The following is an 18,513-nucleotide window of genomic DNA, read 5'->3' as shown; positions in this document are numbered from 1 at the left end:
AATGTGATTCAAAGCGACTAAAATGAGTTGCCACAATCAAACCAATAAAAAGCTTTATGTATTATTTGTGCCTCATTCCCAAGCTAGAGAGAGAATGAAAGAAAACAGTGTTAAAGGGTTTATTTACGCTGCTTTTTGTTTTGCAAAATTTTTCATGTTGTTAAAAAAAATCTTGTAAGATGTAGGAAAACATCAGAGCCACAATCTGTTTGTTTGTCTTGAGAAAGAACATGCTTAGTGTTAGAAAACATACTGACCAGAGTAGGTGGGCAAGGGGAGGTAGAAACCTTACTGCATAACCAAATAAAGCACTATGTTCTACTTGTTACCATTATTTAAAATAATTTGAAGGAAACTTGACATTCTTTCCTCCTCCCCCTGCCCAGAAAAACTTTGTATAAACAGTTCAAGAAAGCAGAAACTGGTTTAAACTTGAATATTCTTATTGACTTACAACACATGGGCTCTGCTCTCCCTAGGTCCTTGTTTAGTGTATTTTCAGCCACGAGGACTGAAAGCATAAGAGAGTTGTTTTTGTCTTTCTCTCTTTCAGTGGCAGGTGGCTGAGCAATTTGGTATATGCCATATAGTATTTAATAAAGCTTGGGTGCCAGTTTTTGTGCCAGTTTTCATGGCATATGTAACCTGTCTGAATCCTTAAACAAAATATCTTCTGATCCCATCTTCATAACCATGTAGAACAGTACAGAACAGAGGTGTTTGCACAGAGCAACAGCTAAGTGAGGTGGTTCCTCCACCAGCATTGCAGATCAATGATGAGATGACAGCCTGGCAAATACAATGTCTTGTTCAGTATTCAGCTGCATGGTTACTGACTGGCTTCTGAAATTTCACTGTCTATCCACTCATTTTCAAACGTCTTTATTAAGGGCCGAAAACTTTACTTGTTTTAAACCGGAAAGCAAAGAATCTTAGGACTCAGAATTCTGAGGCCAGCTTCTGCGGATGCAATGTGTAATCGCAGAATCTTTAGCCCAGTTCATATCCTATTACTGTTTGCAGTGAGTGCCCATGTGTGTCTGATATGTATATGCAGGCTATGATAATACCGACTCGTGGCTTACTAAATGATCATATGTCACTCAGTAGAGGCAAGTAAAAATCTTGCAGGACGTCAGACCCAAAACTGTCATGTGTGAGCAAGCTCAAAAACTTTCACAGAGAAGAAATTATTATTTTTTGGTGCTTGAAAATGGCATAGGTAACTTTTAATACAATGTTTTTTTTCAGGATATGGAAATGTTGCTCCGAAGACTGCAGCTGGACGACTTTTCTGTATATTTTATGGACTCTTTGGTGTTCCTCTCTGCTTAACATGGATCAGTGCTTTGGGGAAGTTTTTTGGAGGACGTGCCAAGAGGCTGGGCCAGTTCCTGACAAAGAGAGGAGTAAGCCTGGTACGAAATGAATTTCTGATTATCTTACTGCTGGCACAGGATGCATGGAACTCTGAAGACCTTTAAAATCAATCTATGAGACAGATGATGCAGAAAACATTTCTTTTATTTAGAAGTAACTCAGATGCAATTGATCACCTTTCTTCACTGATAACAATATTGATGCACGCCTGAACTGCTTGCAGTATAAATTAGTACTGGACAGAATTAAAACCAAGACAGATAAGCAGCTTGAAATTTTAGTACAAATTCCTATGCATGAGCTACACAAAAAATAAAAAGGCTATGTATAGGGAAATTACCCATAATTCACATATCAGCATGTCAGAAACAATTTTAGATGATTGGGAATGTGAATTTCCCCCCTTGGTAGCTATTCCCAGCCTTCCATTCTGCCCCAACTTCCCCTCTTTCCTCTGTTCCCTACTTTCTATAGTCTTAAGACTGTCCATACATTGCAGCTAGAATACATTGCTCAGATATGCAGCTAGAATGCATTGCCCAGATTTTTCATGTAAATTCTAAATAAGGACCAATAAGAAAGAGTGCAGAACCAGAACTGTCACTGGCTTCCTGCTGTTGCTTAGCAAAGAATCCGAAGGGGTGGCATATGCTTCAGAATGTAAAAAGTTGGAACCCTGTCCAGATCTGTTAAAATAATATTTCCTTGCCCTTTGTACCATCATCATGTCTCACAATATTTTTGTACTCTTCTGTTTCCCTCTAAATTCCCTGTTTTGAGGGGCTCAAGCTTATCTTAGTTGAAGAAATACATTATGTTCTTGTAGGATTGAGCAATCCCGTCTTTCTGTTAGATGGGGTTTCTTTTGGTTTGTTTGTTTCCCTCTTTCTTGGGTGCTGGGTGAATCTTCATTGGCTAGAAAGAACTTGCTAATGGTTTAAACTTCATCACATTGTGTCATATAGTTTTATTACAACACAGGTTTTGCACCGTGTATTTGCCATGCCTTTTTTTTTGCTCTGCTGAGGTATTTATGTAAAAGAACCTCCATCTCAAAAAATCTGCAAGTTAGAAACTTGAGAGAGAATGGTAGTTACTAAGAGGTTTCTCTGATTTAACTGTTAAACTGTGGGGCAGGTTCCACACAAATGCTTCACAAAGCGAAAATGCTATGGGAAAATCCATGGTGTGATGGTTTTATGCCAAGATGCTTCTTGTTTTACCAGCAAGAAAACAGAAGAAGAAGAAAACATGTCCGGAAATAACCAAAAATTCAAATGAACCTGCATTTTACTCATTTACTTCCTATATTTACTTCCTTCAGTTTGGCTGCAGTTGCTACATTCTTGCCACAGGATAGACGGTTGTTGTGGTTTTGTTTCATTAATGCAAAATGCAGAAGAGAACAAAATGATTTATCTTTCTCTCCCCCCTCCCCCTTTTCATTCATTGCAGAGAAAAGCACAAATTACATGCACTGCTATTTTCATCCTTTGGGGAGTCCTGATCCACCTGGTTCTTCCTCCCTTTGTCTTTATGGTGACTGAAGGCTGGGATTATATTGAAGGACTCTACTTCTCGTTCATCACTATTACCACCATAGGATTTGGAGACTACGTTGCTGGTCAGTAACAATTCATGACACCCTGGCAGCTAATTAACATTAATACTTTGCAAGTTTGTTTGTTTTTTTTATAAGATATTTATTAAGGTTTTCAAAATATTACAAAAGAAAAAGAAAAAAAAGAAAAATACAAAATAAAAATAGTTAAAAACAAGTCAATCTTTCCATTACTTATTTTTCATTAGCTTGTTTCCCGGACCTCCTCACACCTCCCTTTTTTGTATTCCAGTTCAGTTTGTTGGTTCAGCAAATCCTTCCCCTCTTTGATTATCCTAATCTTTAATCTTAAATTCGTCTTTTCATGTAACTGTTCCAGTAGGGCATTTGTTTTATAGAAAGCACACAACAGAGCTTCTGAATACATTGTCCTGAAAGTCAGATGTCTATTCCCACGATTGTAATCTGTAACAGATGCCGGCTCCCAGGAGTTGGTTACAGTTTCACAGTCTCCCTCTAGGGGGAAAACTTCTGTTTAATCTTTCTTTTAAAGACAAGTCTAGCAACAGAGTTTCCTTTTTTCAGTTATTTTGTCAATATTTGTTCCTTTAAGGTGCGAAAGGAAACAATGGAATCACTAAGTTCCTCTTCTTTTAGCTATTTGTCAAAAGTGCTTATTTCTGGTTAATGAGCTTCAAACGTCAGTCCTGACACCCCGCTCCAGGATCAGGACGGTGGAAAGTTACTTTACTTTAAACTCACTTCTGCAGGTTTAAACAGTCCAGAAAAGATCCCCCTTCTTCTCCTGCTGCCGAAGGGGGGTTCAACAATTTTAAATGATGAAAGCCAATCTTTTAGAGGCGATTTTCTGAGCTCTAGTTTACGTTGTCTTTGCTTTATTCTGTCTACAAAGAAACGGAAGGCTGACTTCCTGTTTAGACCTTCCCGTTTCAGTACCAAATTGAAATAAAATTTTTAAGTCCAATTCCTTTCTGCTCGCAAGTCCTTATTTAAAGTCCAATTGTTCAAAGTTTGAGTACTCACGGGTGCTTATTTTAGAAGCCAATTTGTCCCAGGAAAAAGGCAGCGCTCTCCGGCAACAGCTGTGCGGCTTCGCTCCATGGAAATAGCAGTTGACTCACAGCACCGCGCCACTTCCCCCTCTTCGCTTCGGAGCCCATTAGTGGGTTCCTTTGCGGGTTGGGGGGGCGCTAAGGGTGCCCACCGAGTCCCATGGTCACAGGCTTCATCCGCCTGTGATTTTTAAAAGGGTCCCCGCTTCGCCGTAGCGGAGAAGACCCGTTTCGCGCGGAGCTAGTCCCTCCAATTCAGAGGGAGTCCGCCATTGCCGATGGCGCCACCCCGGAAGTCCAATACTTTGCAAGTTTGCAGCACTTCTTAACACAACCGCCAACCGCAAAGTCAATGGCGATTTACAAGAGCGATTTCCTATATAAGTGACTCATCTCCACTTTTTATTGGCATTGGAATTGTCAGTTCTGCAAAGAAGAAAAATCACGCGGGCTGTCACGTGGGTGGTTGTTGCTGCATGCACAACTGACATAAACAATCAGATTACATGTAAGCATTGGAAGGGCAAATTATTAAACTGAGAACAGCAGTTGCCGTTTTTCTTTCTTTTTTTATCCCACAAGCAAGCGTATCTCATTGTGTGGTGACACATTGAGGGCCGCCTTTGTCAAGGTACTCTGAATGCGGGATCCTTTTCCCCTTGAGGCACTGGCAGCTCTTACATTACTGGGATACCACCCCATGTAAAGAAGTATAGGTTCAGCCATCTCTTCGGCATTATGTTACTGTGTGAGGCTCAGTATTACTTGAAGCATTGCTGCTGTGTATGGTTATGGTGCCATATTTGGTTCTGTTGTAATGCCTGCTTTAATGGATTGCTCTTGTAAACATTTTATTGGTTGTGTTTTGGGATTTGACTGACATTTTGCAAACCACCTGCTTTGTGAACTGAACAAATAAAATAAATAATACTGGTGTGAGGAAGAATTTCACCCTGATTGGGGAGAGTAAAACACTAGCCACAACACTAACTCTTTGGTAATGCTACCACAACCCTTCCACTAAGCTAGTGAGATGCAGGGACTCACCATTTCCTTCAGTGGTTTAATTTGGAAAATAAGGAAACAGCCAGCAGACCCACTTCAGTCAAGCTGGGTGTAAAAGTCCATCCATCCCCTCTTTCTTCTCAATATACCCACTCAGTAGCTTGAGGGCAAGTATTTAGACATAAAGCGCAGGTACAAATGAACGGTCACAAATGCATGCCAAATCCCAAAAGCCATTTTATAGATACTTTTATTAAGAATAATAATTTAGAGACTCTGCCAAGAAGGTTTCTGAATGACAGTTTGCTCCAGATAGCCAACCAGCAGGTCTGAAAGAAAGGCACCATTAATGCCTGTTAGGGCTAGAAACTGGGCAGTCAAAGTGTTACATGATGAGGAGATTGCCTAGGTACTCATTGATAGACAAGATCCTGTACAAAGAAGGCTCCAGTTGTAGATTCAAAGGAGGCAGGAAATAAGGACCTGAAAAAACAAAAGCTAAAGGGACGTTTTGTTTTAAACAGACATGTTTAGGCAGGTCTTCATGATAATTTATTTTTGTTCAAAGAAGGGTTGAAATGGATGAAATGTTGCCTTGGAGAAACCATGAATGGCTAGTAAGATTTGCTGTTCACTTGCTCCATCTTACAATAATGTGATTGGGCAGACACCCCCACCTTTTTAGAGATACTAGGTCTTTGCACCTCTTAATTCTAAACTTGCTGTGAAGTTCCAGAATGAACTATTCATCTATTACCAGCATATTATCTGTGTATTTGTAGTATTCAAACTACAGAAACATCTGTCAGCATATATGTGCAGTTATTGGAATTTAAATATGTGACAAGTCTTTTTAATCTTGGACACTTGATGTTTGCAGAACAGACTGTTGAGGTTTGGTACTTGATCTCAGGCACAAAGGCTGAGCCTGATCCCGAAGTACCATATGACTATTTTAAGTTATGAGAGGTACTACAAATTAGACCCTAAAATTAGTTGTTCACAATTTTAAAAATCTCCTTTTTAATGGGTTGCAAGCACAACTTGCCTGTGTTTCTTGTGAAACATGAAAATGTCAATCTAATGTTAAGGCATGTATGTATGTATGTATGGTCCTATAATTTTGTTTTCTGTTTTTTTCCCTTTCAGGTGTGAATCCAAATATGACCTACCATTCACTCTACAGATACTTTGTGGAGCTGTGGATCTACCTAGGCTTAGCATGGCTTTCTCTCTTTGTTAACTGGAAGGTCAGCATGTTTGTTGAGGTCCACAAAGCAATCAAGAAACGAAGGAAAAAAAGGAAGGAGTCCTTTGAGACCCACCCTCCTACAAAAAAAGCTCTTCAGATGTCTAACCCAAAAGATGTGAACATTTTCAGCTTCCTTTCCAAGAAGCAAGAGACTTACAATGATCTCATCAAGCAGATTGGAAAGAAGGGTCTGAAAACAAGCAATGACAAAATCCTAAATGGAGAGCCAGTGAAGCCAGCCTTGCAACATTCTAGCCAAGATGTCAAAGTGATGTACACAAGGAGCAAGTTGTTTGACTATGATGAGGTTTCTCTGGGACTCCAAAACTTTCATGTTATGAGGCATCTAACTGATAGACGTATTGGGGATAGCCCAATTGAGGGCAGTGGGTTTGTAAATCAACTGGATCGGATCAGTGAGGAAGAAGGAGAAGCATGGGACTCCAGGGACTATCGACCCCTGATCTTTGAAAATGCCAATATAACTTTTGTAAATGAAGATGAGGATGAAGAGGATATTTCAGATGATGAAGAAACTTCAAAGTCGTCAATGGATGACAATCTTGCAGAGGAGCCAGAGTCTCCAAAAAAACTGGTGACATTTTCATCCTCTGATGAATCTACGTTTACCAATAACGATTTAGAGATATCTGTGCCTTATGAGCAGCTATTGAATGAATACAACATAGTGAATACTGCAAAAGCTGCAACGTGAACAACAGCTTTTTCTTTTTTGTTACTGGCTTCCTGAAGATCATTTAACACAGATTTGAACAGATGAACATGCATGAGGAGGAAAAAGGGGAAGGTGTACCATGGTTGGCATTTTCTACTGCCACCACCTCCTTGTATTAGTATACTGAAAGCGTTCAACAGCTAGGTGTTATCTCTAGTTGTTTGTTACTCAGTTTGATTACTCACTGTGAAGTGACAATTCTAAAAACTTGAGGGTTCCTTTTCCCTTTGGGGAGTTGGTCGTGCTTGAAGTTAGGAAGAAAAGCCTAGAGTTATTGGGCCTATTCAGTATTTGATGAAGAATGACGTTCTGATTTTGAAATCAGACTGGTTTGGATTGATTGTATGTATGACATGGCTGGTTACTGCACTAACTCTTGATTTCTGAAAAACTGAATTCAGATCACATCTAGGCTCAGAGTGGAAAATGTTGATTGTTTCATGCAAGCTCAAAATCGCACAATGAAGCTCTCTTTCCATTCTCCTTCAAAGGGATGCTTTGAACCAGAAGGGCTGAGTATCTAAAGGTCAGAGTTGAGATACATTGGCAGTCCTGACTAGGGAACTTGAACAATAACTGCTCAAGTTATGCCAGTTCTGCTGAGTCGTGAGCTGAAGGTCCATGAACAAAAGCACTAACTTAGACACAGAACCAATTTTATGGAGACATTATATCTTCTATTGTACAAGAAACTATCTGCAGTTAAACCTGGTTATAATGAAAAGTACATATGACTAATATTTAAAATTTAGTAACAGATTGGTGCGAGGAGATTGCAGATGACAGATTTAAAATGAAGAAAAGCACAGTGGCAAACAGTTTTGCATCAGAAGTGCCCTTCCATTGTCCATAGTCTACAGAAAATACTTGAATTTCATGTGCTCGTGTCTCCTAAGTGAAGTTTGGTGACACTGCCCTTTTGAATGACTGGTTTTTAGATATATAAAAAATGCAAAACACAGCCTGAATACCTTGATGTTTGTCTGAACAGCCGAAGAGCTGCTTTGTTATATTCATTGTCTCTCTGATTCTAAAACATTCCACTTTTCTCCACTCCATTTGATACTTTAGAGTAGATGTATATTTGTTATGGGCACACAGTGTTGTTGGTTTTTCATATATTTCTGCTGTATTTCAACTGCTTTCTAAGTAAAATGAAAATGTTAACTAGCATTTGGGGAGAGTATGAGAAGACTTATAAAAGCAGCCGAAGCTGGATATCATGGCGAAGGGCTTTATCTGATAATTGGCTTTGCATGGCAGAGAAATAATTAACTCAGTGGTTGGTATTCCTTTTTAAATTACATTATAAATCTTTGGAGCAGAGTTACAATGGTGAACAATCTTAAGCAAGTGTTCTAGCCTAAGTGTTCTAGATCACAGTCCTAGAGATGTTTGAGGATCAGGTTGTGAGACACTCCAGTGTAGATTTTAATTGTACTTCCTCCTGTTTTGATCTGAAATGGAAGAATTAGTGGATGATGAAAATCTTGGAGGGAGGATTTTTGAATCTGACATGGTAAGAAGGGCCAAGTGGAATTTTTGCAGTGCTGATCTTGAATGATTAGATATACTCAAACTTCTCTTTTTGACTACTGTTTGGCTTCTGAAGAGTGGGGAAGAGGTGTGTAGTATTCCCTTTCTTAGAAAATGTCTGCAGAAGGACAGCTCAAAGGCATTAGCTGCAGAAGATGGTCTGTTCATTTCTGTTTGGAAATGTGTACTGTATATACAAGGAAGGTTGCAAGAGGAGAAAATAAATTAAGAAGGAATCCAAAACTTCTATTTTCTCACACTTTTCTAGACAGGAAATTGTTCAATTGGATTTGCCAGTGTTATCTTATGCATTATGTAATGTATAGCTGAAATAAGGCCAAGAGGCTAGTGATGTTTCTCTTAGAGGCTTTGTGGCTACTTTTTTTTCGACTGACCCTTTGCAGGCATGACTTATTTTTACCTCTGTAAAACAACATTTGGCATCAAACAGTTTCACAACTCAAAAAATGTTGTCCTGCTGTTTTTATCAGTGACAGTGTTCCTTATATTAATAGCAGTTAATACACTAAGTACTGAACTGTGTCCCATTTTTGTTACAGAAGTGCAAATCATTCTTATGAAAATAACTTCATAATGTTGACATTGCAATCTGTTGTGTCTTCCATGAATGAATGACTTAAAGGTTTCTCTCTGTACTAAAAGAGGTACAGAACGGTGCACACTTCTTTTAGTGTCAAGATCAGTATAGGAACAGCCAAGAAACAACATATAATTCCCTTGAAACATTACGTCTTCTTGGTGTGACTGTTGTGTTGTTTAGTGCATAGGCAGGCAGAAACAAAATGATAGGAACTTGAAGCTGAGGTCTCCATCTTAAGGCTCACCTGTACATCTACAGGTGAGCTTGTGTGTCCTGATGAAAACATAGGTTAGGTACTGCTCTTTAGATGTGATTAACACCTTCCTAGGAAATATTCTGCATTTTAGGAACTTTACCCACTTCCAAGGAAACCTTATCCTTGTTTTAAGTGAAGACAAGTTTGATAGATACAAATGCTTCAGTGTTCTGCCTAGTGCCTGGCTAAAATCAAAGTGGACATGTGAGAAACAGCTGGATCATCTGGTAGAATCTTACCTCTCAACAAATCCACCATGTGCCTTGCAGTGGGGTTTTTTTGGTCATAAAGTGGCCAGCCCAAAAGGCTATATGCGTAACTTACTGGATCATGGTTTTTAGCTGCTGAAAGCTATTCATTTACCCTTCACTCTTCTATGATTCTACCCGTTAGTTGTTGGTTTCTTTCTTTACCTGGCATTCATTAAACAATGGAGTCACCTTAGACCTACCAGAGGACTGGTTTGCCTTAGCACTCTCCTGGTCTGAAGTACTGTCTTCCATGTTTAGTGGAGCTTCAGTCTTTTTCAGTCTAAGTCCCTTTGAAGTGCCTTTGACTACCTTGAATTCTCAGCCAAGTATTGAGAAGGATTTCCATAATGTGAAAATAAGCGAAAGTGTTAGGTTTGGAAATTTCTTCTCCTCCTCCGGCCTGAGAGCTGGGAATCTCCACTTTATGTTCATGTTATAGGTGTTTATGGAAGGGAATTTTTTTAAAAAAAGATAGCTGCTAACCTTCAAAAGCACCAGGGCATCAATCTTATGCATGTGTTTCAGTAGGGAAAGGGAGGAGTCTCCTTCCCACCTATCTCTACCAAGCTGTGGATCATGAAACCTTGGTACTGCTGCTTTACCTTTTGCCCCACCACTACTGTTGTCACTGGGCTCAGAACAACCCAGAATGCTGGCAATAGCTGCTAAGCTTCATAGTGTTATTGAGAGGAAATACAGTTCCATAAATTGGACCAAACAACCCACCAACTCTCCTTCTTTTTCCTTAACAGTGTATAGCAGTGGTTTTCAACCAGTGTGCCTTGAATGGTGGTCAGGGGTGCCGCGGGCAACACTAGCCTCTGTTCCTCTTTCTTTCCCTCCCTTCCTCTGATGCCCTCTCGCATCTCTGCATCCCAAAGACTTACGCAGCTGTTTCTTGCAGCAGCTCTGGCTATAAGATCTGTGAGCGAATGGTGCCTCTGGGAAGCACCTCTCTTTGGGGCAGGCAGCTCATACACCAGGAAGGGCAGCAGTAGCTGCCCAGATGACTCCCAAGGAGAGGGGGGAAGAGAGGAAGCTGAGGGAACACCCCACAAGGGAGGGTGTTCAAAAAAGGGTGAGAGGCTGCCAGCTCTACACACAAGGGGTGACACTACTGGACTCCTGAGAGCCACTCCTGAGTGTGGACTTCTGGGTGCCACAGAAAGAATGTAGTTGGTCAAGGGAGCCATGGACCACGGAAGGTTGTTGAAAACTTCTGGTGTATAGGATATTCTCACCACCCGAATTAGCCAAACAATGGGGTCATTCCTGGGACTGAGGTTGGGTATTCAACAATCTTATAGTAGGGTGGCAACTAGGTGATAATTTGCTCTGAAAAATGCAGGAGAAGCTTTACAACCCACCCACCAGATTGATGTTTGATTTATATGCATATCCACTGCAAAACTGACCCATAGATAGTGTAAATGGTATATCTCTCTAGCTTTTCTCTTAAAAGGGGGCCACTAAATGAAGCTCTGAAACACTTGCTTACACAACTGTTATGAATTTAATATAGTGGTATGAAACTTTTAAGCAACATTTTTATTGGTTCTTCTTAATTTGAATACATAGTTGACTCCATTGCTGGCAATGGGTGTTTCAAAACATATAAACTAAAGTTTTCTGCCCTGAGCATGATCTGATTCTCCCCTTATTTTATTGATACGGTACAAGTGAAAATGTACTAGTATCTTCTCTGGAAAAAGTATTATGTATGCCTGCTGATTTTAAAAGTTGCCTAGAGCCTTTAGTTTTCATGCTTTCTATGCTGCACTGAATTTTAAAATGAGGGTCTCCATTTTCATATGCTTCTGGAAGTGTGCACAGACCTAATGATCTCATCTCTCACTCCATCACATGAATAGGCACAATTCCTGTTTCAGTCTGTACTTTTGTTTGCTGATTTGTGTCACTGGAATCACTGTATGTACATATTAGACTTTGTAAAATGTAATTTATTTTAACTCTTTTTCAATAAAAAGTGATTATTATTTTTAAAAAAGAAGTTTTTCTTCCTCACACTTAATGGACATTGGCAAAAGGAAATGACATACTAGACTGAATTCAATAAAGTTGTAGTGGGAAAACATCTCAACTGAGTTTTACTCGAGGGAGTAGGCCTGCTGAAATTAACATGATTAATACAGTGGATCTGCTCAGAGTAAATGTTCGTTAACACCACTCAATAAATATGAGAGAGAGAGAGAGAGAGAGAGAGAGAGAGAGAGAGAGAGAGAGAGAAATATGAAGAACTCCTATAGTGGGGTTGAAATGGGTATTCAAGGTCCAGGCACATTATCTTTATTTTAAAGTCATCCCTAAGACGCTACTTTTTCCTAAGACATCAGGAGATTAATTTTCAACAACTTTAAAAGGAGCCACTTTAAGCTTCAAAAACCAAGTGTGATACATTCAAGAAGCCTTGAGAATAAGCTAGGATCCATGTTGTTCCTAAAAATAGGACAATTGTGGTTTTTGTTGGGCATAAACATAGTTTAAGCATTTTAAAAAATAAATAGGTGGAGTGTGTTCCTTTGAAACTCATTCACCATCACTTGAGATGATAAAGTCATTGGAGCCCTGTAGTGTTAGCAGCTAAAAGTTGCATTAGCTGCTTGGTTTTATTGTAGAGAGATGGCATACCACCTTTTAATAGCTTTTTTCCCCCAGGTAGAAAGAAAGCTTTGCTTTACACCTCTCTCCAGTGGAGATAAAGGTAAAGACAAATGATCAGAGAGTTGCATTAAAGGAAACCACATGATTTTATGTCATGTCACTAACCCATTCTGATCTTGACTAACCAGCTAGCCTGCGAGGTTGGTGCAACCTTAATCAAGGAAATGCTGCAGTTTTTTTGCCTCTTTGCGATTATATATGGGATGACTGCTCTGAACAAGCAAAAGCAACCTACACTGGGATCAGAACAGCCTGCATGCCTTGCTCCTGATAGCCGGTTTATGGCCTCATGCTCCACTGATTACATCTCTTTGTACTGCTCAGTCAGTTTCTGGGTGTGTAAGGAAACACTGCTTTCTAGTGATAATTAAAAGGAAGCCATTACCCTTGTATCGGCTGAGTATTGTTTTGTGTTGATTGCGGCAAGGATGCACTGCTGAGCCTGATGATAGACAAGGCTTCTGAAGAGACAGTGCAGTTAGTTGTCAAAGAGGAAGGCTAGGACTAAAGGCAGCTGGGTTCAAATGCCCACTTAGCCACAGGATGCCCTTAGATTAGTAACAGGGGTCAGCAAACTTTTTCAGCAGGGGGCCAGTCCACTGTCCCTCAGACCTTGTGGGGGGGCCAGACTATTTTTTTGGGGGGGGGGAATGAACGAATTCTTATGCCCCACAAATAACCCAGAGATGCATTTTAAATAAAAGTACACATTCTACTCATGGATCCAGCCCCCGGGCCTTAGTTTGCCTACCCATGGATTATTTACTATGTACCCAATGCCTAAGGAACATGAAAGCTAAATAGGAAATTGCCACTCAGAAATCAAGTGACTATTTAAATTGATGGGTAAAGCTGCAGACAGCAGGGCCCATGGTTGGGGATGGTGGGGACTACAGTCAAACAAATATCTGTAGGACCATAGGTTCTCCATCCTGGTATATACAAGAAAAGGGAGCGGTTGGCTCTGTGGCCTAAACCACTGAGCCTCTTGGGCTTGCAGATCGGAAGGTCAGCGATTCGAATCCCCATGACAGGCTGAGCTCCCGTTGCTCTGACCCAGCTTCTGCCAACCTAGCATTCAAAAGCGCACCAGTGCAAGTAAATAAATAGGTACCACTGTGGTGGGAAGGTAAATGGCATTCCATGCACAGAAGCAGTTTAGTCATGCTGGCCACATGATCTGGAAAGCTGTCTGTGGACAAATGCCAGCTCCTTAAGCCTAAAAAGTGAGATGCGTACCGCACCCCATAGTCGCCTTTGACTGGACCATACAGGGATCCTTTACCTTTATATACAAGCCATGTTGACCAGTGTTTCTCACAGGAAGCTGACATCTTATTATCTGAGAAGGGGCAGGAATTGGCATCCTAAAGTATGTGGAAAATGGCAAACCCACTGCTGATCTTCATTAAGCATGTTCAACCTAACAAGGTGATAAAAGATGGCATTTATTTTCCCATTCTAGTAACTTGCTGCTATAGTGAGGATGTTGTATGAATCATGAGGAGCTATGAGAAGGCAAAGACAGATGATGGTACACAGTCATGTTCCCAAGAGTCTCCTACATAGGTGACCATACAACACCGCTCCTCAATTGCTGTCTGCATGTTTTGCTTCCTATAATTATACTGTCACTGGGCCCACAATGAGATATTATATCACAGAATAAAAAGAGCTTCATTTCTTGGAACAAGAGAACACACGGATGTCATGGGAATACTGCCCAAAATAAGTAGCCCTGTGGTTTTACCCCAGACTTTACCAGCAAAATGTAGAGCGACTTGCTGGTTGGATTGCCACCATTATGTGGAGAATATCCAGGTCAATGTAACAGCCAACCAACAGCAAAACTAACAGCCAACAAGAAAGTCCAGTTGAGGTGCAAAAGATGCACCACAGATGCGCTGAAGTAAATGTTGCACCTGCAAGAAATATGCCATCCCCATGGAGGGTTCACTATTCCTATTGTGCTTCACAGGTGGGGAATAGTGAGCCCTCCATGGGGATGGCATAGTTATTGCAGGTGTAACATTTACTTCAAATATTTCACCAAGAGATGGGGAACCTGCGGCTTTCAAGATGTTGTTGGACTCCCAGCTCCCATTGGCGTCAGCCAGAATGGCCAATGTTCAGGGATCTTGGTAATCATAATCCATCAACATCTAGAGGGTCATAATAAAAATTAATTGGACAGAACTTCTAGAGGGCCATGGGCTCCCCATCCCTGTGTTACAGAATAGTTTTGAGATTCTTGGCTCTTGCAATCCAAGCAGGTCTGTCTCAACAGGTAGATCTATAAATGACTACAGAGCCTGGCCTTGTACCAGTACGAGGAAACCAATGTCACAATCACAGTAATAAGGAGTGTTCTCTTGAGAAGCCTACAGCTACCCAAACCAATCTTTTGTTGACAAGATACTTGCCTGGAACTGATGTATTAGGAAACCATGGTCTCACTTGTTGGTTACAATCACCATTGTTGAATTGCGAAGAGATGTGATGGCTAAACCTGACATAGCCTTATTGCTTGAGCAGATTCTAACATTCCCTGCTCTGTTTTAAAGTCTAATTAAATACCGTATTTTTCGCCCTATAGGACACACCTTTTCCCCTCCAAAAATGAAGGGGAAATGTGTGTGCGTCCTATGGGGCAAATGCAGGCTTTCGCTGAAGCCTGGAGAGCGAGAGGCGTCAGTGCGCACCGGCCTCTCTCGCTATCCAGGCTTCAGGAAGCTATCCGCAAGCCTTGGGAGCCCGGCGGGAGTGCCCGCCGGGCTCGCAAGGCTTGCGGGCAGCAGCCTGCAGCCCGAAGCACAGGGCGCGCCCCGGAGCGCGCCCCGTGCTTTGCGCAGATATCCCCAGGCTTGCGGATAGCAGCCTGTTCTGGGGGCTGGGGGGGATTTTTTTTATTCCCCCCCCAAAAAAAACCCGAGGTGCGCCCTATGGGCCAGTGCACCCTATAGGGCGAAAAATACGGTAATAAGTTAGCAACTATAAACATATCAGGGTTATACTTGTATCTGTAGCTTTTTTTTTTTTTTTTTTTTTTGCTGTTTCACATTAATTCATGATGTGCACCCTACACATAGTTTATCCTTAGGCCTCTTCACCAAAACATTTCTGGCCATGGGCTTCAGTATAAAGGTAAAGGTAAAGGGACCCCTGACCATTAGGTCCAGTCGTGAACAACTCTGGGGTTGCGGCGCTCATCTTGCTTTACAGGCCGAGGGAGCCAGCGTTTGTCCGCAGACAGCTTCCATGTCATGTGGCCAGCATGACTAAGTCGCTTCTGGCAAACCAGAGGAGCACATGGAAATGCTGTTTACCTTCCCGCCAGAGCGGTACCTATTTATCTACTTGCACTGATGTGCTTTTGAACTGCTAGGTTGGCAGGAGCAGGGACCGAGCAACGGGAGCTCACCCCATCGCGGGGATTCGAACCACCGACCTTCTGATCGGCAAGCCCTAGGCTCCGTGGTTTAAACCACAGCATAGTATAGTGTAGTGCTAAATCTACAGACCTGCCATAGTTCTAAGAGTCCATTAGTTAGAGCTCAGCAGCTCATAGGCCTGCAAGATATGCTATCTTAGCCAGAAAAAACCCGCAAACACCTTTCCATAGTCTTGATAAAATTGATGCATTCACAATGTGCAATGGTGCTCACAACTATGCTGCATAAATGAAAGAATTCTGATTGGCTGGTTGGGAGGTGTGACTATTATGTCCTACCTACTGAAAGGTGTTTTCCAAATGAAGGAAGTGATAGGCTCCAAAAGAGCTAACACCTTTCAGATAAATGAGTAAACAAAAATCAGGCAGTAGAATGCCATCTCTAGTATATCAGTTGCGCTAGCACATATGTGCCCTGATTAAAATTATATATAAATTAGCTGATAAGCACAATGGATATTATCTTGTAACCTGAGGGGTGTGTGGAGAACCATGTTTCACAAATAGTTGCACATAAATAAATAAATCCTATATTCTGGTTGAAAATACATTAGCCAAAATCCAGCACAGTTAAGTGTGCATAAGACACTAAAAGTGTTATTTCAGTCCATATTTATTTCAGAAATAAATAAGTCTGAAGCAGCAAGCGGAGATTTTAAAAGGGTCGTCTCAAATCTGCAAGAGCACCAGCTGCATAGACAAAGAAGTATCTTTTGATTCCCAGCATGTTTCAACAAAAAAACTCACTTGTAAAGGAAGGCAGTTAGAGCTACTCGCCCATTCAAGAGTAATCCATCTGCCTTATATTTCCAGACTGCAATCAACTCAAGGCAATGCAACTGCTCAGACCACAGAACCATTTGCTATCTTAAGAGAGACAGTGGCTTAAGACTGGCTTGTGTTTGTGTCTGAAACATGTAGAGAATTAAAAGATGTGTGGGTGGGTGGGTGATTTGTTTAGACAGCTGACACTCTTGCAGTTTGAGGCAAGACATGCTTTGTTCTTGTTGTTTAGTCATTTAGTCGTGTCCAACTCTTCATGACCCCATGGACCAGAGCATTCCAGGCACTCCTGTCTTCCACTGCCTCCCGCAGTTTGGTCAAGCCCATGTTAGTAGCTTCGAGAACACTGTCCAACCATCTTGTCCTCTGTTGTCCCCTTCTCCTTGTGCTCCCAATCTTTCCCAACATCAGGGTCTTTTCCAGGGAGTCTTCTCTTCTCATGAGATGGCCAAAGTATTGGAGCCTCAGCTTCAGCATCTGTCCTTCCAATGATCACTCATTGCTGATTTCCTTAAGAATGGATAGGTTTGATCTTCTTGCAGTCCATGGGACTCTCAAGAGTCTCCTCCAGCACCATAATTCAAAAGTTTAAGTCCATTTATTTCAGTGAGTTGAACCGTGTCTAAGTCTGTACTGGATTATGGCCACATGTGTATTTCCACAGGACTGTAGTTCAGTGGTGGAAAACATGATATGAGAGAGAGAGAGAGAGAGAGAGAGAGAGAGAGAGAGAGAGAGAGAGAGAGAATGATTTAGTAATCTATAATTATATCTTAATAACTGGTGTGTGTGTTCTCCAAATCGTTCATAAACCTGAACATCTCTGCATTAAAACGTGAGAACCCCAATCCCTTCACAAGATGGTCCTTATTAAAACAGGTAAATTTGGTCCTTATTACAATGGGATGGAACAGTGGAAGGGATAAATTGCTCAACACAAGGGCTCCCACACACATGGCCAAGTATGGTAAAGGCAATAGTACATGCAGTTGTGTATATGCTCCCAGAAGAGTACAACAAAGGAGTTTCACCTCCTCTTGCGACACAATACAAGGATTACCATTGGCAGTACGCCATGAATCATCATGAGAAGCAGACATTTTGGAATTTACATACAATGTCTGTGGAATTCAGTTATCATTGTATCCCATTAAATCAGATGGTGTACCAATGCTCGTTCATCTCAGTTCTGTTAACTACGACTGCTAACTGCCCCCCAAAAGGAGTTGGCCTCAGTGATATATCACTAACAATCAGTGCTATTTTTCTAGAAAAAGAGGAGCCGGAACTCAGCATGAATACCTCTCTCGTTCTCTTAGAAAGGCAATGGTACGCACTTGAGAGGTGCCGGAACTGAGTTCTGGCTGGGAAAAAATGCCCTGCTAACAATGTTACTACTACCAGGCTGCTTATACATCATACATTTAAGGCACAATGGATGCACATGACTTCCCCATAAGGATCGTGAGAACTGCAGTTTACTTCTCACAGGGTTACAATGCCCAGCACCCTTAATAAACTACAATTTCCAGGATTCTGGGGACTCGTACGCTTTATATGTATGATTCTTATGTATGGTGTGCATGCAGGCTCAGAAAAGGGCACTCGGTTTAAAATAGTAAGCAATAATATGTACGAAAGCGCATTTCTCAATGTTTCCGGGAAACATTGAGAAATGTGTAGGTGTTGACAAAATCACCGTCTGAACAAAATGCCTGAAAAGAGACAAGGACTGATAAAATGGTGCTCAGAAGAAACGTGGTTGGTTTGGTTTAAGAGATTTCATCAGCTTGCAAGCTCAAAGTGAAATGAATGTGTAGTGGTAGCATGGAGTGGAGGAATATTTTTTTTAAAAAAGGCGTTTTTGCTGAAAACAAAAGAGCTACCTATTACCTCAGAGAAGTCAGTTAAAGTTCCCAGTGAAATCACACAGCACGAGAATGTTG

At 41.2% G+C, this 18,513-nt stretch overlaps 1 protein-coding gene across 2 annotated transcripts in view; it reads left to right on the top strand.

The window, feature by feature from the left end:
- The window catches only part of KCNK5 (potassium two pore domain channel subfamily K member 5), a 41,461-nt gene extending 29,799 nt beyond the window's left edge, over positions 1-11,662 (top strand). For both annotated transcript variants that reach the window (XM_081000006.1, XM_081000005.1), the window contains 3 exons: positions 1,252-1,418; positions 2,836-3,004; positions 6,169-11,662. In XM_081000006.1, coding sequence (XP_080856132.1) covers positions 1,252-1,418; positions 2,836-3,004; positions 6,169-6,986 — 1,154 coding nt within the window. In that variant the 3' untranslated portion in view covers positions 6,987-11,662. The remainder of the gene's footprint in view (positions 1-1,251; positions 1,419-2,835; positions 3,005-6,168) is intronic.
- The last annotated feature ends 6,851 nt before the right edge of the window (positions 11,663-18,513 follow it).

Source organism: Podarcis pityusensis, assembly GCF_964106645.2.
Source record: "Podarcis pityusensis genome assembly, chromosome: 3".
In the NCBI taxonomy this organism is placed as follows: domain Eukaryota; kingdom Metazoa; phylum Chordata; class Lepidosauria; order Squamata; family Lacertidae; genus Podarcis; species Podarcis pityusensis.
Note: the sequence above shows the minus strand (reverse complement) of the source record. Positions and strands in the feature narration are given on the sequence as shown.